At 42.5% G+C, this 20,852-nt stretch overlaps 1 protein-coding gene across 1 annotated transcript in view; it reads left to right on the forward strand.

Moving 5' to 3' along the window:
• Positions 1-20,852, forward strand: part of DTNB (dystrobrevin beta) — a 225,735-nt gene that overhangs the window by 195,528 nt on the left and 9,355 nt on the right. Inside the window, exons 16-17 of the mRNA XM_069495024.1 lie at positions 155-175; positions 20,500-20,659. Of these exons, the coding sequence (XP_069351125.1) occupies positions 155-175; positions 20,500-20,659 (181 nt within the window). The remainder of the gene's footprint in view (positions 1-154; positions 176-20,499; positions 20,660-20,852) is intronic.

The raw sequence follows: 20,852 nt of genomic DNA on the forward strand, positions 1-20,852 counted from the left end.
TGTTCCTGTGGTAGACAGGGCCTTTGACCTCCAAACCTATGGGCCTCGCCTGGTTTGCCCAGGTCTTCTATCATTTCTTAACAATGTTTGTGGTGATGAGCATTAATTTGTCTCCTTTTTTCCTCTGCCTTTTTTTCATCCTCAACACCTCTAGGAGGAAGAACAAAAGCAGGCAGTAAGTGAACTTCAGAATTTTCCTCTGGGCTATTGCTCCTTCTGCATGTTCTTCCTTTCTTCCTATAAATGTTACATACTTTCTCCTCTCCTACCTGCACATCATCTCTTAAGAATTGGTTATGTGCAAAACTCTCAGTAGTTCTCTCCATGGTGTTGTACAGTGCCCTAAAAGTTCAAGTCATGTTTACCCAGTAGAGCATGTTCTTACTTAAAACCAGAGCTTGCAGGATTTTTTTTAAAGTACACATCTGTTGTGTTTAAGTATGCATGATTAGCTAGGCTACCATTGCATTTTCCTGCTCTTTCGTTCTCTGTTGTTTTGTGTCTAAAGGACTTTAATTGTTTGAAACAACTTTTTGGGGTGGTGGGGGTGACCTCATGAATGAATGAATGTGCATGAAAATAAGTAGTTGTTTTGATAACTTTAGATGCCCTTCAGTCTTGAATAGGCTTCTGGGTGCTCTGGCTCCACTGGCCTTTGTAACAAAATTACTGATGACAACAGAGAGACCGAGTACCCTTTAAGTGATTTTCTGTTCAGAGCCTATTCCAAAGGGAGCTAGGGGTTTTCTGAGCTGTATGACTGTTACATGATGTTTGGGGAAGGTTTATGTTTGTCTTTATTTTTTTCTGATAGCCACTGACCCACACAAGAAAATCAATTGTGAGCCTATCCATAATAGTAAAACCATATGTTTATATAACATAGTAAGAGTTCAAAGCATACATTTTTTTTTACACAAGCTAAAACTGAGTTTTAGTTTACCTCAGGGGCTTTTTATTTCAAGGCAGAAATATAAAATTAATTCAAAAATTTTACTCACTTTTTTAAAACACAAATTTATCCATGTTTTAGATTAAGGCTAGGCATGTAAAACCTTGTACTTACTATTTCCAGCTAGGAGAGCAGTGGCATCCTAGAGCAAAGGGGAGAAGAAAGGAAAGAAATAGAAAGGGAAGGGGCGGGGTGCAGTGAGGAGGGGACAGACTGTGAGAAAAAGGTGAAAGAAGACAGGGCATAGCCTCGAGACAAGGTGACAACCCAGCAATCTCAAGGACTTCCGTGGAACAGAAGTTTGGTTTTGCTTTTTTCTTCATTCACACACAGTTTATTGCTTCCATCTATGGCACTTCTGCATCAATAGGTACATTTATTATATATGAGCCAAGCAGAAAAACAGTATGGAAAGTCAAGCTCGGCGATTAAATGCTTCCTCCAGGAAGTGACGTGAATCACTTCCACTCCATTTCATTGGCCAGAGCAAGTCACATGATCACACTTCACTTCAAGGGCACTGGGAGATGTAACCCTCCAGTTTGTTCAGAAGTAGCAGAGAAGCAGATATTGATAATGCCTCCTACAAGTAGGGGAATGAGTGGGACTGTGGTGGAGGGAAAGGAAAAAAACCATTTATCCTTCCTGCTCCCTTCTCCCACTCGTTTCCCTGACAGTCTCATCCTCTTCTTTATTCAGGTTCTCCTTCCTCCTGATCCAGGGCATCACCTTAGCTACAGCTGCGGACCACCAGGGTTCCCCCTCTCGTCATCCCTCTGTGCCCCAGACATGCACTTCACAGCCACAGCCACTTGCTGGGGACTTACTGCCAACAATCTGTCCAGGCTGGCATAGCATCTCTTGATCTCTCTCTGATCGTGCCAGCTCAAAGTGAAACACGAATTGGCAACAACCTACATCTAATTTGAGAACTTTCTTTCAAAAGAGGGCAGATGTTATGGCTATTTATTTTAATGGTAGCACTAGGGCTTCCAGAAGACATTTCATTTTTAAAATTTTTATGGATTACCATTGTAATCCAAGACATAGGAATTGCCACCACTGTGATGTTATTTTGCAGGTCAATTTTAAGCTAATCTTGAGCAGACAGAGGATTAAATAACATGTTCGTTTCAGTGACCTTTCCTGATGTGAGATCATCATCCCCTTGAAGGTGGCAAAATGAGCGACTAGGCTACTGAAGCCTGCCTCTAATGAACCACCGTGTGTCTGTCTTGGAAATTCTGCATGGCCCAGGTCCTGACTCATGTCCTAGTCCTCACAGTCTCATAGGACTGTCCATAGCATGAATTGGTACAAATTGTTCTTTCATCAGCTTTTCCCACCATGGTATGAGTTTAAAAATGCTCTGTTGATTTAGCTAGAAATATACTTCTGTCCATTTCACAGGTTAAAACTGGACCCACCTAACCTCAGCTCTGAGGCTCAAATTTGGACTGAATGACTTTACGCAATTCAACATTTTTAACATGTACAGCTGAAAAGACTATAAAGCTTTAGAACTAGAGCTTCTGTGTAATCCATATCATTACTAGTACAGACAAAAAGACAGGAGTATTTAACGCAGAGCTATGATGTAACCCTTTCTTCCTTCCAAGTTCTTGCTGGTGTAGTTTAACTTCTTTCCTATCAAAATGTATTACCCTAAATGGGTAATAAAATAATTGTAAAATACTTTTGAGATGTATTCATTTTACTAGATATTTATTATTATAGATATGTTTCCCAAAACTGGCTTTATAAATCCACTATAGAGAACTTTTCGTATTACCCACTTTCTTGCTTCTTTCCTCTTTAGGGATTTACTATTAACTACTCCTAGGATCTCTTCTTACCCATAAAAGACTTCTAACACCAACTGTGTGGGTTTTTTACACCAAGCAATTCGATTCTCTGCAGACACCAGCTGGATGCCCTATACTTTAATTCAGACACTACCTGGAGGTAGCGCAGATTCCACAGGTTGAGGGCTCAGTCCCACAAGACTGCCCCCCACTTCAGAATTTCAAGTCTGTCTGACTTGGCTATTAATCAGAGGTTCCCACAACTCCTTTCTCAGGTCCAATAATTTGTCATAACACCTCATGGAACTCAGAGAAATATTTTACTTACTGTTTTATTATAAAGGATATTATTAAAGGTACAAATGAACAGCCAGATGAAGAAGTATATAGAGCAAGTTCTAGAAGAGTCTGAAGCATAGGAGCTTCAGTCCCCATGGAGTTGGGGTGTATTACCTCCTGGCACGTAGATGTGTTCACCAACCTGGAAGCTCTCTGAAGCCCTCCGTTTAAGCTTCTTACAGAGGTCCCATTATGCAGGCACCATTGATTAAAATCACTGGTCGTTGGTGATTAGCTGAACGTACAGCTCCTCTCCCCTCACCAGAGGTCTGGTGGGTGGAGCTCAAAGTTTCAACCCTCTCATCATGCTTGGTCTTTCTGGCAGCCAGCCCACATCCTGAAGCTGTCTAAGAGGCCCCAGCCCAACTATTTCACTGGCATACAAAAGACACCGTATCACTCTGGAGGTTTTGGAACCTCTTGTTCCAGGAACCTGGAAGGGAAGACCAAATAGATATTCATATCACACTATCACAGGATTATTTTGGCTTTGGAGGAACTTGAGAGGAATGGGTAATAACTGTCACCTTAAAAGCCTTGGTGCTGCAGTTCTGTCTTCAGCCCCAGCCACTTTCCAATGCTTTGAGTGGCATTAGTACCTCAACTGGCATTCCTCTGTGTTTCCTCTCTCCCTCCTTCCCTTCTTTTTTGTCGGACCTAAGGGTTATAATGAAGGGCAGAACTGCCTGGCTATTTCAGATAAGACTTCACTTAGTGATCGTTCAACTCACAATTTACCCTGTAATTTAACGGGCTCAAGAATTGGATTGTCTCAGTTGAGTCAGGACTAATCAGGCCCATGGCCATCATCAGACTGTAATTAAAGGACTTTGTCTGCCTTTCCTACTGTCTTATCCCCACACAGCCTGCCACATGGTAGGTGCTCAATAAATGGTTGCTGAATGAAAACCAGTATTAACCACATTTATAAGATTTTGACTTATAGACTGTATAAATTAATAATTATATTAATTATAGGAGACATAACTAGTTCAAGGACCTGTGGCAGTGATTTTGCTTAAGATAGTCCCATATAATAGGTAGATCCATTCAGGAGATTAAATTACGGCTCGGAAATATCCTTTATAAAAAGGAATCAGAAAAATTTCAGTGTTACCAAAAGAATAGGAACACCAAGCTAATATATTAGTATTATTATTAGCTCTATTATTATTTCTATCTAGAGAACAGATACTGATTATGTAGAATAAAATCTCCCTCTCTTTTTTAACACTGATAATCTATAAAATCCAGGTTATCTATAGTTATTTTATGACTTAAAAATATTTTCAACATTGCTCAGTAAAGAACAATGCCTACAGTCAGAAATACGGTTGTAGGATTCATTAGCATGTTACAAAGGGACACGCTAGGGTAACAACAGACTGATTAGGTCCCTACTGGCAGTGGTGTTTTTATGACCATTGGTGCACTTGAGCTATGCGCTACTCCAGTCTAGATCAAACAATATCCCCAGTCCTAGTCTGGAAGGACTTCAGATATACAGTTTCGTTCTAGGAACATCTCAGGGTTCCATTTTTCCCAATGACTCAGTACATCATAAAATTTCACTGCTGGATCTTTAACACCAAATAAAATGAGCCATCCAAGCAAGGGGTTCCATTTATTCATGAAGGATGTGTTTCCGTGAACATTTCTCTGCTTCCTCCTATTAGAAGATAATTACCTTTTATATACAGATCAACATCAGGCTTAAAGACTAACTTCACACAGTAAAAGTTATATGAGGATAAGAGGCTCCCACAGGGTGGCCTTGACCCAGCTTAGTAGTGGGGTGGTGGTCCAAAAGGTGACATAGCTGGCACTCTGAAAATAATGGAATTAGAGGAATGTTAGAAAGTCTGCTAAGAGAATATTGCCACATTTGGGACCTCTCTCTTTCCTTCAGTCAGTTGGGCTGTCAGGTGGGATCTTGCCCTCACGCCCTTTCTGATTGCTAAGACCCAGACAAGTAGCCAACTACAGCTACCCCAGAGAAGGCATGGTTTGGGCTGGCTCCAGGAAGCCCCCATTTCTGATCACTGCTCTACCAAATATGCCTCAAAGGAAGGACACTCAGTATTTAGTTGGCCATAATCAACCCATAAGGGCTGCCACAAACCTCATGAATACTAACTTTGTAAGTTTAAGAGAAATTACTTAAAAAAAACAAAACCTAGGCAACAACAAATAAAAACCTCCTCTTTGTCCATTAAAGGGATTGTTAGTGACCCTTGATGCCACATGCTTCAGGGGTCTTGTTCCTCCTGGTTCCCTTAATCTTTGGACACAGTCTCCCTGGTAAGGGATTCAGATTCACATGCTTCTGAAATCTGGGCTCCCTGACTCCACTATACTCTGAAATAGAAGCCTAAGTCTACTTTTTCATGAAAGGCAAAGGATTGCCATTCATTTGTTTATCCAGCAGTGTTTTACTACATATGTTCAAGGCAATGAGCTTGGCCTTTTAGAGGATAAAAAAAGAAATCTTACACAAATACTACTCTCAAATAGTCTGAAAGTTATTTAATGGACATGATATCCTAAATGCAGAAACACAAGCTGGGTCAGCGATATCCTAAGCCTCGGGCACCACTGCTGTCCATCTAAGTTTGCAAACTACACAGATGTCTACTGGGATGTGAGGATCTCTGTTCTGTACTGTATGACTCTCCCACAGACCTCCAGCCTGGGCCCCAGTCCTAGGATATGTACATAGACTCCCTGCCATTACCGGCTGCCCGCAGATGGCCTTGTGAGAGTCTGCAGGGTGTATTCTTTCATCAGTCTTGGCACCTGTGCCCACTGTAGGGACCTGGCAGTTTTTTATTTGGTTTTGGTTTTCGTTTTTCCAAAAAGAGGAATATCATTACAATATTAAAAATAGAGTTTTTTGTTATTATGATTCAGTATAGAGTTTATTCAAGCCCAAAGTTTGAGTATAGCCATCCAGGAGCATAGATTCAAGTTGCTCTGAATATACACTCTGATTAGCTGCAGTTACAAGTAAGTTTTTAAATGAAGAAGAATTTACATTAAAATAACATAAGCTATTGATTGTCTATACGTTGTTCTCTGTACCACACATTCCAGAGACTTGAAGATAATGGGTGAGGCAGCTAGTGTGGAACAAAATGACTTTAAACAATTGCACCTGGGCATGGGAGGGGGCCCATGACTGCAGTCCTATACTCACATCTCTCTGGGCCTGATAAATTTTGCATACCTCACATAGGTCAGACTGCTCTGGGCTATTTTTCTTTTCTCCCCCTTTTTAATCAAGACCTTTGGAGGAAAGCATTGAAGGGGAACTCAAATAGTTTGGGCTCCTTTTATGTTCAGGAGCTCAGTCTCACATTACTATGAAGACTCATTCTTGGAAGGTCCTGTCCCACATTGGGGGAGGGGAGGATAGGTGTTTGTTTTTCACTCCCCCTAAACTCCTTGAGCACCTAATAGGAGTTTACAGTCTGAGGATACAAGGGAAGAATAGCTTTGGGGGCTATGCAGTACCCCTAATGTTTTCCATTACTCTCGTCAGTGGCAAGCTGAGAGATTTCCTCACCTACTTTTTTATTTCCCTCCTGTACTGTATTTCTGTGTTTTCTTCTCCTGACTAGAACGTACACAACAAGTGAAAACCATTCTCCAGGGTCTCCAGGAAAACTTGCTTCACACCAAACTGGAGAAATTCTCCTTCCACTGGAAGAATATTGAATTCCTAGGACACACTATCTCCCCTAGATTGCTACGTCTGAATCTCAGCAAAGCAATAACAGAAAAGGATGAGTGAAAGAAAACTTCTAGGTTTGGAGCCTGAGAACCTAGGAAAATGATGGGTGTCTGACAAATGAAATGGGGAGATGATCTGGATTAGGAAGAGGACTTTGATCTAATTTTGGACATACCATTACATGGAATAGCCAGGCAGTCAAGCAAAAGGTCTGCTAGGTATTTGGAGATGTACAACTGAAATTTCAGTGGACAAACAAGGCTAGCAATATAGATTTAGAAGGCTTCAACATAAAATGAAGGTTTCAACCATAAACATGAGCCTTTAGGGAAAACCCATTGTAGACAAAAAAGAAGAAAAAGGATTGTGGGATCTCTTGAAAGCCCAGAAAGTTGCAAGAAGGAAGCCCTTGAATTTGACAATTAGGAAGTTATCAGCAACTTTAGGAAGAAATTTTTCAGTAGAATAGTAGAGTGCACACGGCACTGAAAAATGGGCTTTGTCCTGTCCAACTCCTCAGCCCTTTCCACTGATGACCTCACCTCCATGAAGGAAGATCTAAATCTTAAATCTGCTTTAGTGCACTACATATGAATGGATTGCCCTTCTCACTAATTGAGATTTGTTGGCTAAATCTCATTTCTTTTCCATCTGTATGGGTACATAACATCGGTTTCCTCATCTATAAACTTCCAGCTCCACAATTCTTTGACCCTTTTGTCATTAATACCAATGGGTGTATTGGAGAAAGGCTATAAACCAAGAAGCGTCTACAGAAATCCAGTTGGGTTCATCGGCTTCTCCTTTTGTGACTTTGAAACCCTCTGGCCCTCACTTCATTGTCTGGGCTCTTGTTCAATAACTCCTTCCTCAGGGTTTATTATTGCTAGCCTCCCACCTGCCACTTTTCCAGACAAAAGAAAGCATCCCACAAAAACATCAGCTGCTTCCCTGATGCCCTTCTCTGGCTCATCTCTGTGGTTCTTGGCCATGTCTCCAGCAGGAGGACAGGATTCTCTAACACTCTTCTCTCTTTCTGTAACCCTTCACTTTGAGAGTGTCTGTAGGCATGTCCTCAAATCATGAAGCTGTACCAGTCTCCAGGATAACAGGTTTTATAGCTGAACCACGGGCTGGTTCTGATGTTCCATATTAATGATAACGCTGAGGTATGGTGTATCCTGGCCTAGAGCCCTTAACTGAAGAGAACATCTGCGTAGTTTCAGCTCAAAGAAGCATGTTCTAAAGGGTATAGTAGACTGTTTTACACTCTTTTCCATTACTGCTAATCATTGGGAGTATGCATTTGGAGCTGCAGTACAGATGCCCTAATGTTTAAAAAAGAGTAAAAGAAAAGTAGGAAGATGTTTTATAAAATTAAAGGCAATGGAGTTAGCTTCAACTAAAGTGGTACCTTTAATAAGAATCCAGGCCAACTCACCACTGCTCTACCCAGATGGCTAACCATAAACCCTTCTGTGCTTGTGTTATTATGTATTATTATTAACTTAAATGTATATAAAATTCACTATGTATTAATTTCTTTCACATAATTTCAACTTCTATTTTTAACCCACCCAGTCCTCAGAAAATCAAGGGAGAACCTAGGAGAGTCTCAGATCTGTAACTGCCCAGGACATCTCCCAAATGGGCAGAAGATGTGATGATCTATTCCTGGGTCCCTTGAAGGTTCCAACCTAATTGGAGGCTGCTGGTCACCTGCCCTTCTTTCCACAGTCCTGGACAGACCATCCTCTGTGGGATCTCATGACTCTGAGTCACCCTCAGCCAGGTTTCTCATTCTTAGCACTAGTGACAGTTGGGGACCAGATAACTCTCTTTTTTTGTGGGAAGTTGTCCTATTCATTGTGGGATGTTTAACAGCATCCTTAACCTCTACCCACTAAATGCCAGTAGTAGCCCCAGCTCAACCCAGCAGGCAAAATTTCCCCTTCTTAACTGGAAGGCTTGCCCTGAGCCTCGAGGACCTTTCTCTGTGATACTAGGATGAGCCCCCAAGGCATTCTCAAATCCCTTATTCTGAGATTTGGCTAAGGGATGGACGGAACCCCACAAATCCCTGCTGTGTCCATATTTCCTGCTTCTGTTAATGTCATTGTCAGCACTCGTGTTTATGGTAGCGATGTCCCAGGCTCTTGCTCTTTCCTCTCAGTTGCCAAAGTCTAGTCAATTTTTTCTCCAAAAGGTTGCTTGTATCTCTCTCCTCCTTTCTATTCTTACCACAGCTGTTCGTTCCAGCTTCCATTATCTGTTGCCTGGTATTGGAAAAGCCTCCTTATTAATAAAAGAGCTCCTGGCTCTTGTTTCTCGGTCCCTCCCTCACATTGCCCAGAGCAAGACTCCTGAACACAGACCACACCTGACCACATCACTCCCCTCCTCGGAAACCTTCACTAGCTCCCTCTTGCCATTGCCTATAGTAAGGGTCAGTAAGCTTTTTCTTAAAGGATTAGATAGTAAATATTTTAGGCTTTATGGACGAAACCAAAGATATTATGTAAGTACTATATAACTGTTAAAAATGTAACCATTTAAAAATGTGAAAACCATTCTTAGCTCATGGACTATAAAAAAAAAAAACAGTGGCAAAAAAATAAATAAATTTTTTAAAACTGATAGAGAGCTGGGTTTGCAGTGGGTTGTGTAATTTGCCCCTCGGTGGGCCAACTAAATAACTCGGTGGCCATTCGTTTAAGACTGGCTGACTGTCACCCACACTCCTCTTTTCCCGCACACACCTGCCGCACACCCCATACTCCAGCCTTACCACCACTTCCTACCCCCAGATGCAGCCTCCTCTCATGCCTGGTGCCTTTGTTCATGGTTTTTCCTCGCCAGGTTGCCCTCCCAAGCCTCTTCTGCCTATTGCAGTTATACTCCTCAAGATCCTCTCAGCTGCTGCCTCTTTTATGGAACCTGACCCTGTTCCATAACATCAGCTAAACCTTCTTGTGTCTAGCCTGCCCTTTCTTTATTCCTCTGCTATGGCGCCTCTTTCATCCCCTCTGGTATGCTAGTTGTGTATGTGCCTGATTTCCTCAGGAGGCTCTAGGCCTGCTGAGAGTGAAGACATTGCCTTATCTATGCAACCCCCTATCCCCAGCATCTTTCAAAATAGAATAATGGCAGGTGTCACTCTATTAAGCCAAGTGTATGGAGCATTTCATGTTCATCCTCACAACCTGTCTGGTAGCTACTGTTAAACCCAGTTTACATATGAAGACTCTCAGGTCCAGAGAGGTTAGGTAAGATGCCCAAAATCACACAGCTAGTAAAGGGCAGCTGGAATCCAAACTTGGTCCATCCACCATGCTGTATATAATAGGAACTTATTAATAACAAAGAGTAGAATGTCATTGTTGAATAAGGGTGCCATATCCCACCACACAAGTTTTGCTTACCTATAAGTAGTATTTAAATTAGACTCATTGAATTTTAAAACATCACTGATAGGTTCCAGCTGCCTTCTTGGTAATTGATTTAGCTGTCTGAATGAGGACCACACCCTCCTGGGAACCTATCCTAATTTTTGTTTCTAATATGCAATCTGAGTGTTTGGTATTCATTTTATAGGGTTTTTCTCTCAGTGAAGTCTCTGATCATTTTGCTGAGAACTGGCTTTGAAATCCTGCAATGAGGACTAATAGGGTACCATTTTCCAATAAGCCTGGGCAAACTAGGAGAAACAAACAGAAAGAAGGTAATTCTAATCTTGGAATTTATGAGTTTCCCTATCTAAAAGTTTAAATTTCAACTTTCCTTTGATCTGTGAGTCTATGGTGGGTTTTTATAGGTGATTCTTTATCCCAGAAATAATGCTGCTTCCTCCTTCCACTAAGAAAGATAACTACACACCTTGCCCCCCACTCTTTAAGTCCTAGAGTAAGATTTGTCTTCTATATAAAACTTGAGTGTGACTTGAATAGGGACAGAATCATGAAGCTTGAGAATCATAACCTTCTACCATTGTCAACAGTGTGATCACAAGATACCCAGCAGTCCTCGAATAGCTGCTTCGTATCTATTGCAGCATACCCCACAAGCCACCATGCTGAGTGACAGGTTGTGTGTGCACCCTGAGATTCCTGACGTGACAGGGAACAAACAGGTGTCCACTCTCTGCGGAGGGTCCATGATAGATAAATGGATGTTAATATAGTAAGAGAAGAGGGACATCATAAAACTCTGTGGCCCTTCTCTCAGGTGTTCAGAAGCCCAGTTTACCTTTAAAGGACTGTGCTGAACTTAAGCGTGCAGCTGGGCATCTTTGCTGACTCGGGAATGTGTCCCGGCATGTTCTTACCTGCTACTCTGCTCACCGCCATTTGGTTGTCTTTCTCCTCTCCTCCACCCTCATTCTCCATTGTCTGAGAGGTTCCTAACCACTGACAGTCTTAACTTTTGTCATGCGAGGCAATTATTTCCAACTCTTGCAGCAGGATAGACAGTGCAGCATCAGATAATCCTGTCACCTCTCTCTCCTTTTACTTTCGCTTTGATGAGACAGCTGCATCTTCCTAGCACAGTCACCACCAGCACCAGCTCAAAATAGTATGTGGGTACTTTTACCTCTTTTTGAAGAAAAAAAATGTACAAAGTCTGTTCTTTATACATCCCAGTTCTCTGTGTGTTCACAGCGCCTTGCCTAAATTTCAGACCTGCAGCTTCTTTCTCCTGTTGTTGTTTTGTTTTTCTGAGAGAGCCTCTGAAAATCGGCAGCAAAGAGGCCACTTTGTTTAATTTAAATACACTGCAGCAAAATGAAGGTAATTGTCCACACAGGCCATCTGCTACCTGGCAGGTGTCCATGAATCAGAGAGATAGAAATGGAGACTGAAACGTCTTCCATTCGGTTACCATGATAACAGCTTAGCTCAGAGTTTCAGTCGGAGGGGGTGCAGTTGCGAGTGCTCCACAGAGGGCATTAACTCTTAAATCAGGCTTTTTGCCACAAGCCTCTCTGGGCCTGATTACCTGCTGTAACGTGTGGCTAGGAGATGACAAATTCTTACCTGTTCCATGAGGAAAAAGAAGGGAAGGAAATCCTATTTTTGGAGCCCCTACTATGTGCCAAGCACCATGCTGGGGATACCTAAGCACGGCCAAGAACAGTGCAGTGTCATTTTCCTACTGAAGACAGCGCCTTTCTCTCTGTGCAGCTGGTCTTCTGGCCAGTTCTTTCTGCCTCAGCATGTGGGTCCCTGTCTCTGCTCAGATGCAGGGCTGCTGAAGGATCACCCGTGTCCTCAGGGCACCTTCTCTGGCGTTCTCTCTACCTGTTTTGGCTCCAGTATGAGATTTATATTATAGATAAGAGACTAAGTCATAATCCTTGCATTCCCCTTTCTCACATTTCTCACTCTTACAGGAAGTGAAATTGGCTGTCCTGTAGAAAATTGTAGTTAGCTTCAGTCATGAGAAGTCCTGACTGATCCATGTGCCTTTTGGCTTCAAAAACATCGTGCTATGATCCTACCATGCTTAGTTTTCTTCTAGCAGTTTGAGGTGATTAAAAGACCCAGGTACCAGTCCTAGCCTTTCTACTGATTTTTGTGTGTGTGTGTGACCCTTGTGACCTCTCTAGGCATCAGTCTCCTCAGATATAAAATGAATGTTGGACTAAAACAGGCTATTTTCCTGAGGTCATGAACCCTCTGAAATTATAAGCATGATTTCTGAACACTTTTCTTAAACATGATACCTTTCTTGGGTTCTCAGTCTTTGCTAATTTGAAAAGTGAAAAGGCAGCAGTCTAGAGAGCTTCTCAGATTGTATGTTTCTCCACCTCTGCCTTTCCAACAGAATTGTTTCCAACTACAAGGGACCTCTGTATTCAGAGAACCTGAGATACAGGGCATTTATTGTGTTTAGTTATTGGTTAGGCACATAATTGGCCTATGCTGTATTCAGGCCCTTGTTATAGGTTGTATTACAAGGTCCCACTGTCCTTGTGTCAGGAAACCTTAAACACTGGCATGTTGCAAAGCTTCCTTGCTCCACCAGGGTAACTGCCCTCTCCTGGCAGCTGAAACCCAGGAGCACAAGATTGTTTTATGCCCATCATTGGACAGCTTATCCTCATCCTCCTGGAGCCACCTGACTAGTTCCTCCACCTTCAGAGATTTCTGTGTGTTTCTCAGGTTTCCCATAATCTCAAGGTGCCAACTGTGATGCCCTCCCAGCCTCCCACTGTGCCGCTTATTCTCGATTGGTTTGCATTGAGTTGAGCGCTTGGCAGTCTCCATGGAGAAGGCCCCATCTCTCTGAACATAAAACCCATCTGTGCTTTTGAGACAAGATGCAGTTGCACAATGTAGTGCTCCATCTTGATTTTTAGTGAATCTTTCTGTCCCGAGCCTATCAAGTGTGAACAGAGAATGAACCAACTCTAACCAGATTCAGAGGTTACTGTCAGCACATTGAGGATGTTGCTCTGCACTGCAGGCATTGTCTCAAACTGCATGTGCACCACATACTCCGGTTTGTACTCAGGCAATTATTTCAAACTCTATCTTTCTTGAGGTAGCATAGCCTGCTCCCTGCGCCTGCTCGTTGGTGTCATTTGCACGAGGTCTGAATGGGCAGCAGCTCTGGTATGGACTCTACTCATGAGGAAGGGAAGTTGGAGCAAGTGGAACGGGACCCTGAGATGGCTGCCATGACCCTCAGAAGAGCATCCTTCGCTGACAGAGTGGATGGCACTGAAGCAAAGCTTCAGTTACTTGACATTTCTGTGTGAGGTTAACTTGGTGACGATCACAGGTCACAGAATTGTATATCTGAAAACTGCCTCAGATGTCATCTAGTTGGATCCCTCAATTTACAAATGAGAAGACTGAGCCCCAGAAAATACACTGTGTGTGCTGCACATTCAGAAGAAGAGACTTGGTCTCTCGACTTCTCATTCCATGCCCTTTCCCTTGAACCACACTGCCTCCTTAATGGTCACCCGCAGTGGTGGTAAGAGATAGAACAGAGCCCAAACCTCCCCTCCTTTTCAGAGTCACTGAATTCCCAGCTGAGAAATGTCTCTAGGTCCTTGCAGTTATTGACAAAAGAAAGAAGTGGAATCTTTCAGTGTCAGGACAGGCTGATGTGCTCAGAGCCCTCCATGCATTCTCAGATCAGGAAAGTGTTTTCTGGGTTGTATATCCCTGCCTCTCTTCTCATCCACAGGTCTCTTTCCTGGGGTCTTTGCCCTGTCTTTCTGAGAGCCTCTGGTCCTGGTCTCCCATATCTCAAAATTCCTCCACCATCTCTCTGTCAATCAAATGTCATCATATGGGACTGATCTAATAATCTATTTTTAAAAATTAACCTTAGCATTTGAGTTCCCTATTGCTGCATAACAAATCACCCCAAAACTTAGCTGCTTAGAACAAATATATATTACCTAACAGCTTCTGTGGGCCAGCAATCCATGGGCTGTCTTCCTGGGTCCCTCAGCTTAGCATCTCTCACACAGCTGTAATCAAGGTGTTGTTCAAGGCCACAGTCACCTCAAGGCTCAGCAACTCGCATGGTTGTTGGCAGGATTCAGATCCTCGTGATTTGTTCAGTACTGGCTGATGGCTAGAAGCTACCCTCAGCTCCTTGCCACAGGCTGGCTCCTGAGACGGCAGCTGGCTTCACCGGAGAGAGCAAGAGTTTGTGCACAAGACAGAGTCAGAGTCTTTTATAACCTAATCTTGGAAGTGACCTCTCATTTGTCTAATTTATTTAGAAGCACGTCACAAGGCCCAGCCCACAATCAAGGGAAGGAGATCACACTAGGATGTGCAAACCAGGGGAGGGATCACTAGGGGCCATCTCAGAGGTCTGGCTACCACATTTAGTTATCCAGTTAAAGTAAAAAGATTTGCTGGTCCTGATAGATTTATTATTCCCTGGAGATTACTGCCTGCTCTGGCTACTTTCCCACTTTCTGTTACAAAAGAAAAAGGGTCAGAAACTTGATGCACTTCATTGTCATTTAACAGGTATTTAAGAATTTACCTGTGCTAAGCACATTGGTGCAGAAGATGAAATTTAAGAAGTGAGATAGTGCTGTGACGGGGAAGGACAGGGTTCTGTGGGAGCATCTCAGAAAGACCTCATCTCATCCTAGAGGAGGTGACAGCAAGGCTGATACCCAGAGGACCAGTAGGAGCCAGTCAGACAACACAGAGGAAAGTAATGCCCCTGGCAGGGAGAAGAGCAAGTAGAGCCCTGACAGCAGGAGAGAACACAGTCCTTTCAACAGATCGAACGAGGCTTTGCCAGTCCTTTTGCTTTTTTGTCAGAACCACCCAGTAGCAGATTTAGTTGACATCCCTTGCATAATGTAGACCTCATCCAAGATCAGCTTCAGTGTCTAGGCTCCTGAACCCTCAGCCTCAGGCCTGGCTAAGGCACGTGCATATTGGTGGGCTATAACTTGTGTCTCTGACCCACCCAGGATGCCAAACTGGTATACTCTGCCCAAACCAGAATTTGCAAAGATGCCCTGACAGCTCTGTCCTAGCATCATTTTAATTCTGTGTGATCCTAAAGCCAAGGGCTGGGTAGGAGACCCAGGGGAAATGATGCCTTCCTAGCAGCCTTAGCTTTTCTCTTTCAGCTTCTCTCAACAAAGGCGACTTCTAGAATCTGGTTTTCATCTTCCTTAGAAGGCATGTGCTGGGCAGTGATCCCAGGCAGAGGGTCTGATTATTTTCAAGCTGAAGGTGGGTAGTAGGTTTCACTTCCTAATCCTAGAGTTTTAGCCGCATGTGGCTGTCTACCCTGCCCATCCCTGTTGTCTCATCCCCCTCATCATTTTCATATTAAAATATTTGCAAAGGTTCAGTTTCATGTTCCTCAAAAGCAGCCTGTATGTTCACCTTGGGTCTTGTGACTCTGGCATGCAGCCCTCAGGCAGCAGTGCCTGGCCCAAGTCATACAGAGGGAGATTTATGAGTACTCACCATGTACTTAACGCTGGCCTGGTCCTCGGAGGGGACAGCAGATAACTGTGACACAGTGAAGCAAGTTTAAATTTCACAGGCCATTCTTTTTCTTCGACTGGGTTTAATTTCCATCTTGCGTTCTCACTCTGTCTGAGCTGGACACTTAATCTAGGCATTTCCAGGCAAACTCTGAAGCCAGTCCCTTAGAGATTCTTATCCCCCTTCCTGTGCCCTGAGAGTGTACTTCGCAGACTTGTACTGTGGAACTGTGGCTTCAGTGGAGGCATGTCCACACCTCCAGCTTGATCTGTGCTTGAGACCTGGACCACAATTGGTTGTCCAGTCATGTCCTTGGTTGTGGCCAGGCCTGATTCTTGCAGGCAGGACTCCTCGCTCCGTGACTGCAGCTTCTGAATTCACAGGCTGCCCCAGCTCCCGGGGTCCACATGTGATCCCATCAAGGCCCTCACCCCTCTCTGAGACTGAGAGACCACTGGACTCACTGCATCACAGTCACCCTCATACCATGGTAAGACTATGGGAAAATCACTGGCTGCTGGGGTGCAGCAGTCTTTCCTCGAGGCTGCCCGAGCAACCCAGGCAACCACCTTTTTCTGCTCCATTCAGCCCTCAGAGGCCCAGGAAGGGCCCTGGGCTCTGCCAGTATCCACCACTTTAGTGATCTCCCGCATCCCAAACCATGTAGGCTCGTGGGACTTTCCTGCGAAGCCAGCCCACTACAGTGGGCTCTCTTGCCCTCTCTGCAAATTCTCTCACCTCTCTTCCCAGCTTCCTTAGCTAGTTTGGATTGGGGCTGAAACCACTAGGTCTTGCTACTTATGTGCCCTTTCCAACTCTGTCTTACACCTGGAAGGCCTTAAATCTTAAAGGTCGTGAATTTTATCCATTATTATTTGCCCACTCTCCCATAAAAATGGACAAAAAGCAAGGGGTGATGGGGATTATAGGATAAAAGGTCCCAAAAATACAATGATTAGTATGTGATAATATAGTGTTATCTGGCCAAAACAGGATTCATGATATGTTGATTAACTGGGAAGAGAAGATACATAGCCTGAAAAAGTAAATAATAATAAAATGTTTTATAACAGCTGACAAAAATAAAAGAGAATATTTCACAAGATAGAAGAACATATTTGTCAATGGAAAATTATTATAGAAGTTAATAGTAAAAATATGTAGCAAAAACAGATTCCATAGTATCCCATAGTATGGATATATCACATTTTGTTAATCTATTCACCAGTCAGTGGGCTTTTGGGTTATTTCCACTTTTTGACTATTAAATTGTTGCTAATGAACATTTGTGTATAAGTTTTGGGTAGACGTGTTTTCATTTCTCTTGGGTAGATACTCAGAAGTAGAATTTGCTTGGGTATATGGTAAATTTAGCTTTAACATTTTTAGAAACTGCCACACTGTTTTCCAAAATGGTTGTACCCTTTACAATCTCATCAGCAATGCACAAGCATTAGTTTCTGCATATCATTGTCAGTCTTTTTGATTGTAGCTATTTCAGGTGGTGTTAAGTGGTATTATATTGTGTTTTCAGTATCCATTTCCCTAATGACTACTCATGTTGAACATTTTTCATGTAATTAGTAGTCTATTTGTACATCTTCTTTGGAGAAATGTATATTCAAATCTTTGCCCATTTTGTAATTGGGTTGGGTTGTCTTCCTATTATTGAGTTGTAGAGGTTTTTTGTTTGTTTTTTATTGTTTTTTTGTTTTTTTTAAGAATTCTTTATATGTTCTGGACACAAGTTCCTTATCAGATATAATTTGCAAATATTTTTCTCAGTCTGTGGCTTATCTTTTTATTTTTCTTAATGGTGTCTTTTTTATAAGTTTTATTGGCATATAATTCATATACCATACAATTCATTATTTTATAGTATAAAATCCAGTAGTTTTTAATATATTCACAGAGTTGTGCAACCATTATCATAAACAATTTTTCAACACTTCATCATCCCTGAAAGGAATCCTTGTACCCATTAGCAGTCTCTTATCCTTCCCAAAACCCTTATGCCATCCCCAGATAACCACCAATCTACTTTCTGTCTCTATGGATTTGTCTATTCTGGACATCTTGTATACATGGAACCATATGATACGTGGTCTTTTGTGACTGGCTTCTTTCAATTAGCAAAATGTTTTCAAGGTCGATCCATGTCATAGCATGTATCAGAAAGTATTTCAGAAATGAAATACTTCATTTCTTTTTATTGCCAAATAATATTCCATTGTATGAATATACCACATTTTATTTAAATCATTCATCAGTTGCTGGACATTTGAGTTGCTTCCACTTTTTGGCTATGTTTAATAATGCTGATATGAACATTTGGGTGCTGATTTTTGTGTGGATGTATGTTTTCAGTTCTGTTAAAACTTTTGAGGAACTGCCAGACAGTTTTCACATTTCTACTAGCAGTATATGAGGGTTCCAGTTTCTCCACTTCCTTGCCAGTATTTATTATCTGTCAATTTTATTACAGCCATCCTAGTGGATATGAAGTGGTGTCTCGTAGTTTTGATTTTCATTTCCCTAACACTTAATGTTGAGCATCTTTTTGTGTGCTTATTGGACATTTATATATCTTCTACCTTCTTTGGAGAAATGTCTATTCAGACCCTTTGCCCATTTTTAAATTAGGTTATTTGTCCTTTCATTATTGAGTTATAAGAGTTCCTTATCAGATATATAATTTGCAAAAATTTTCTCCCTTTCTCTGGGTTGTCTTTTCACATTCTTGGTGGTTTCCTTTGAAGCACAAAAGTTTTGCTTTTGATGATGTTCAATTTGTCTAGTTTTTCTTTTGTAGCTTGTGCTTTTGGTGTCATATCTAAAAAGCCATTGCCTAATCCAAGGTCGTAAAGCTTTCCCCCCTATTTTCTTCTAAGCATCTTGTAGTTTCAGCTCTTACATTTAGGTTGTTGATCCATTATGAGTTAATTTGTTCACGTTATTTAATGATGTCTTTTGAAGAGCAAAGTTTTTAATTTTGATGAAAACCAGTTTATCAATTTTTTCTCTTACATATCAAAGTTTTGGAGTCACAGCTAAGAAATCTTCACCTAACCCAAGGTCACAAAAATTTTTCTTATGCTTTCTTTGAAAAGTTTTGTAGTTTCAGCTCTTAAAGTTACTGTGATCTATTTTGAGTTAGTTTTTATATACGACATGACATAAGGGTCTAAGTTCATATTTATTTATATCATAGAAAGATCTCAGAAAGTATGCTAAGTGATGATAAAAGCAAATTGCAAAATGATATGTTCAGTATAATACCATTCATGCAAAATTTAAAAGCATGAAATATATATTATTCATAGTTATATATGTACACTTAGGTAAAAAGTTTTCTACCAAAATCTTTGATAACAGTTGCCTCTGAATAGATAGAGGAAGGAATGGGACAGGAAAGAACTGGTGATCAAAGAGGTCTTTAGATTTATCTATAACATTTGGTTGAAATAAAATCGACACAATATTTATAATTATTAATTTGGAGTGGGTTATTAGTTTTCTGTATTTTTTAAATTTCTCACAAAATGATTCCAAGTAAAAACCACAGAGAACAATCCGTTTCTGTTCAGCTCAGTGCCCACACGGCTGCAGAGCTGAGGTGAGCCTTGTGCATTCAGCCTGTGTGCCTACTTGAGGCAGATTCTGTGTGTGGTGGGGGGGGGCGTTTCTGATCTAGATCCCCGGAATGATAACTATCTTCATTTGAACTCAGTCTCACACTTTGGCTTATATTTTCTGTTTTGCTTCTACAGAAAACCCCAGTCTACCTGCCACACTCAGTTCCCCTTGCTCTGAGGGGAGCAGCGGATCCCAAATCTCAGGGAGCTGCCCTGAACTAGTTTTTTTCTTTTATTTATTTTGTCCCATTGTTCCAAGCTTTCTCTAAAACCATACCGGGGCCTTCACAAGGAAAGTTCGGTTTCTACTTAACATGTCCATTCTCACCTCGTCCCCACGAGGTGGCCCATGGAAAACCTCGCTCTGTGTGTTCAGCAGGTGCAGTGTGCCAGGCCTTGATGCCCCACTCTTGGGAAGCGGCCTGCAGCCGAGGTCCCGACACACACTCTCGGGAGCACATTCCGGGTGACATGGGAACTGTGGCTTGCAGAGCGCCTGCCGCTGCCGTGGAGTCGTAGGGGTTATTCCCATGTCTCCCACAGGCGAGCTGTGCTGCCTGACACAATGCTCTTACTCTGTTCATCCTTGTTTTTCTTCTATAAAATGGATATAAAAATATATGCCCTTTGTACCCATGGGTTGTTGGGGGACCAAATGAGAATGTGTACACGAATGTGTTTGCAAGCAAACATGAAAGATGTTTGTGTGTTATCTCTCCACTGTATGAGCCAGCCCCTCCCAGATCCCCAACCCAACCACTCTGCTCAGTCTGCCCGACAGTCCTCTTGTGTTAGCCTCTTCTTTCCCTCCCATTCTCGGTCTATTCTGTGGTGTTCTGTCCCCCCACCCCGCCTCTTGCTTTTTTCTCTTTTCTTCCTCTCTCCAGTCCTGGAGGCAGCCTGACCTCCTTCTTTCAAACATGATCATGTACCACTGAACTGAGAGGCCTGTTGGCTGGCTCAGACTGACTGAGAAAAAGGACTTTCTCCCTTCCTCAAAGAGGTCAGATACCTGAGAGAATATGTTTTATCTCTTTGAATCTCCCAGGCTCAAGCCACAGGGTCCCCACGTACGTCTCCCACTCACGGGGGCGGCCGCCCGATGCCTATGCCGGTGCGCTCCACGTCGGCCGGCTCCACACCCACCCACTGTCCACAGGACGCGCTGAGCGGAGTTGGGGGAGACGTGCAGGAGGCCTTTGCACAAGGTGAGTTTCTGGATCAGAGTACAGTGGGAGCTGAAGGGGCTTGGAAACATGTACAAGGTTCCTGCTGAGATTTTTCTAGCTTCTTTTCTTTTGTGCTCTTAGATTTAAATGATCAGATTTTCACAGACAGTATAAATAAGTCAAGTGCTGGCCCCTTCTCCTAGACGGGCTGGTCTTCAACGGGAGGTCTGCG

The sequence above is a fragment of the Eulemur rufifrons genome, chromosome 19 (genome assembly GCF_041146395.1).
Source record: "Eulemur rufifrons isolate Redbay chromosome 19, OSU_ERuf_1, whole genome shotgun sequence".
Classification (NCBI taxonomy): domain Eukaryota; kingdom Metazoa; phylum Chordata; class Mammalia; order Primates; family Lemuridae; genus Eulemur; species Eulemur rufifrons.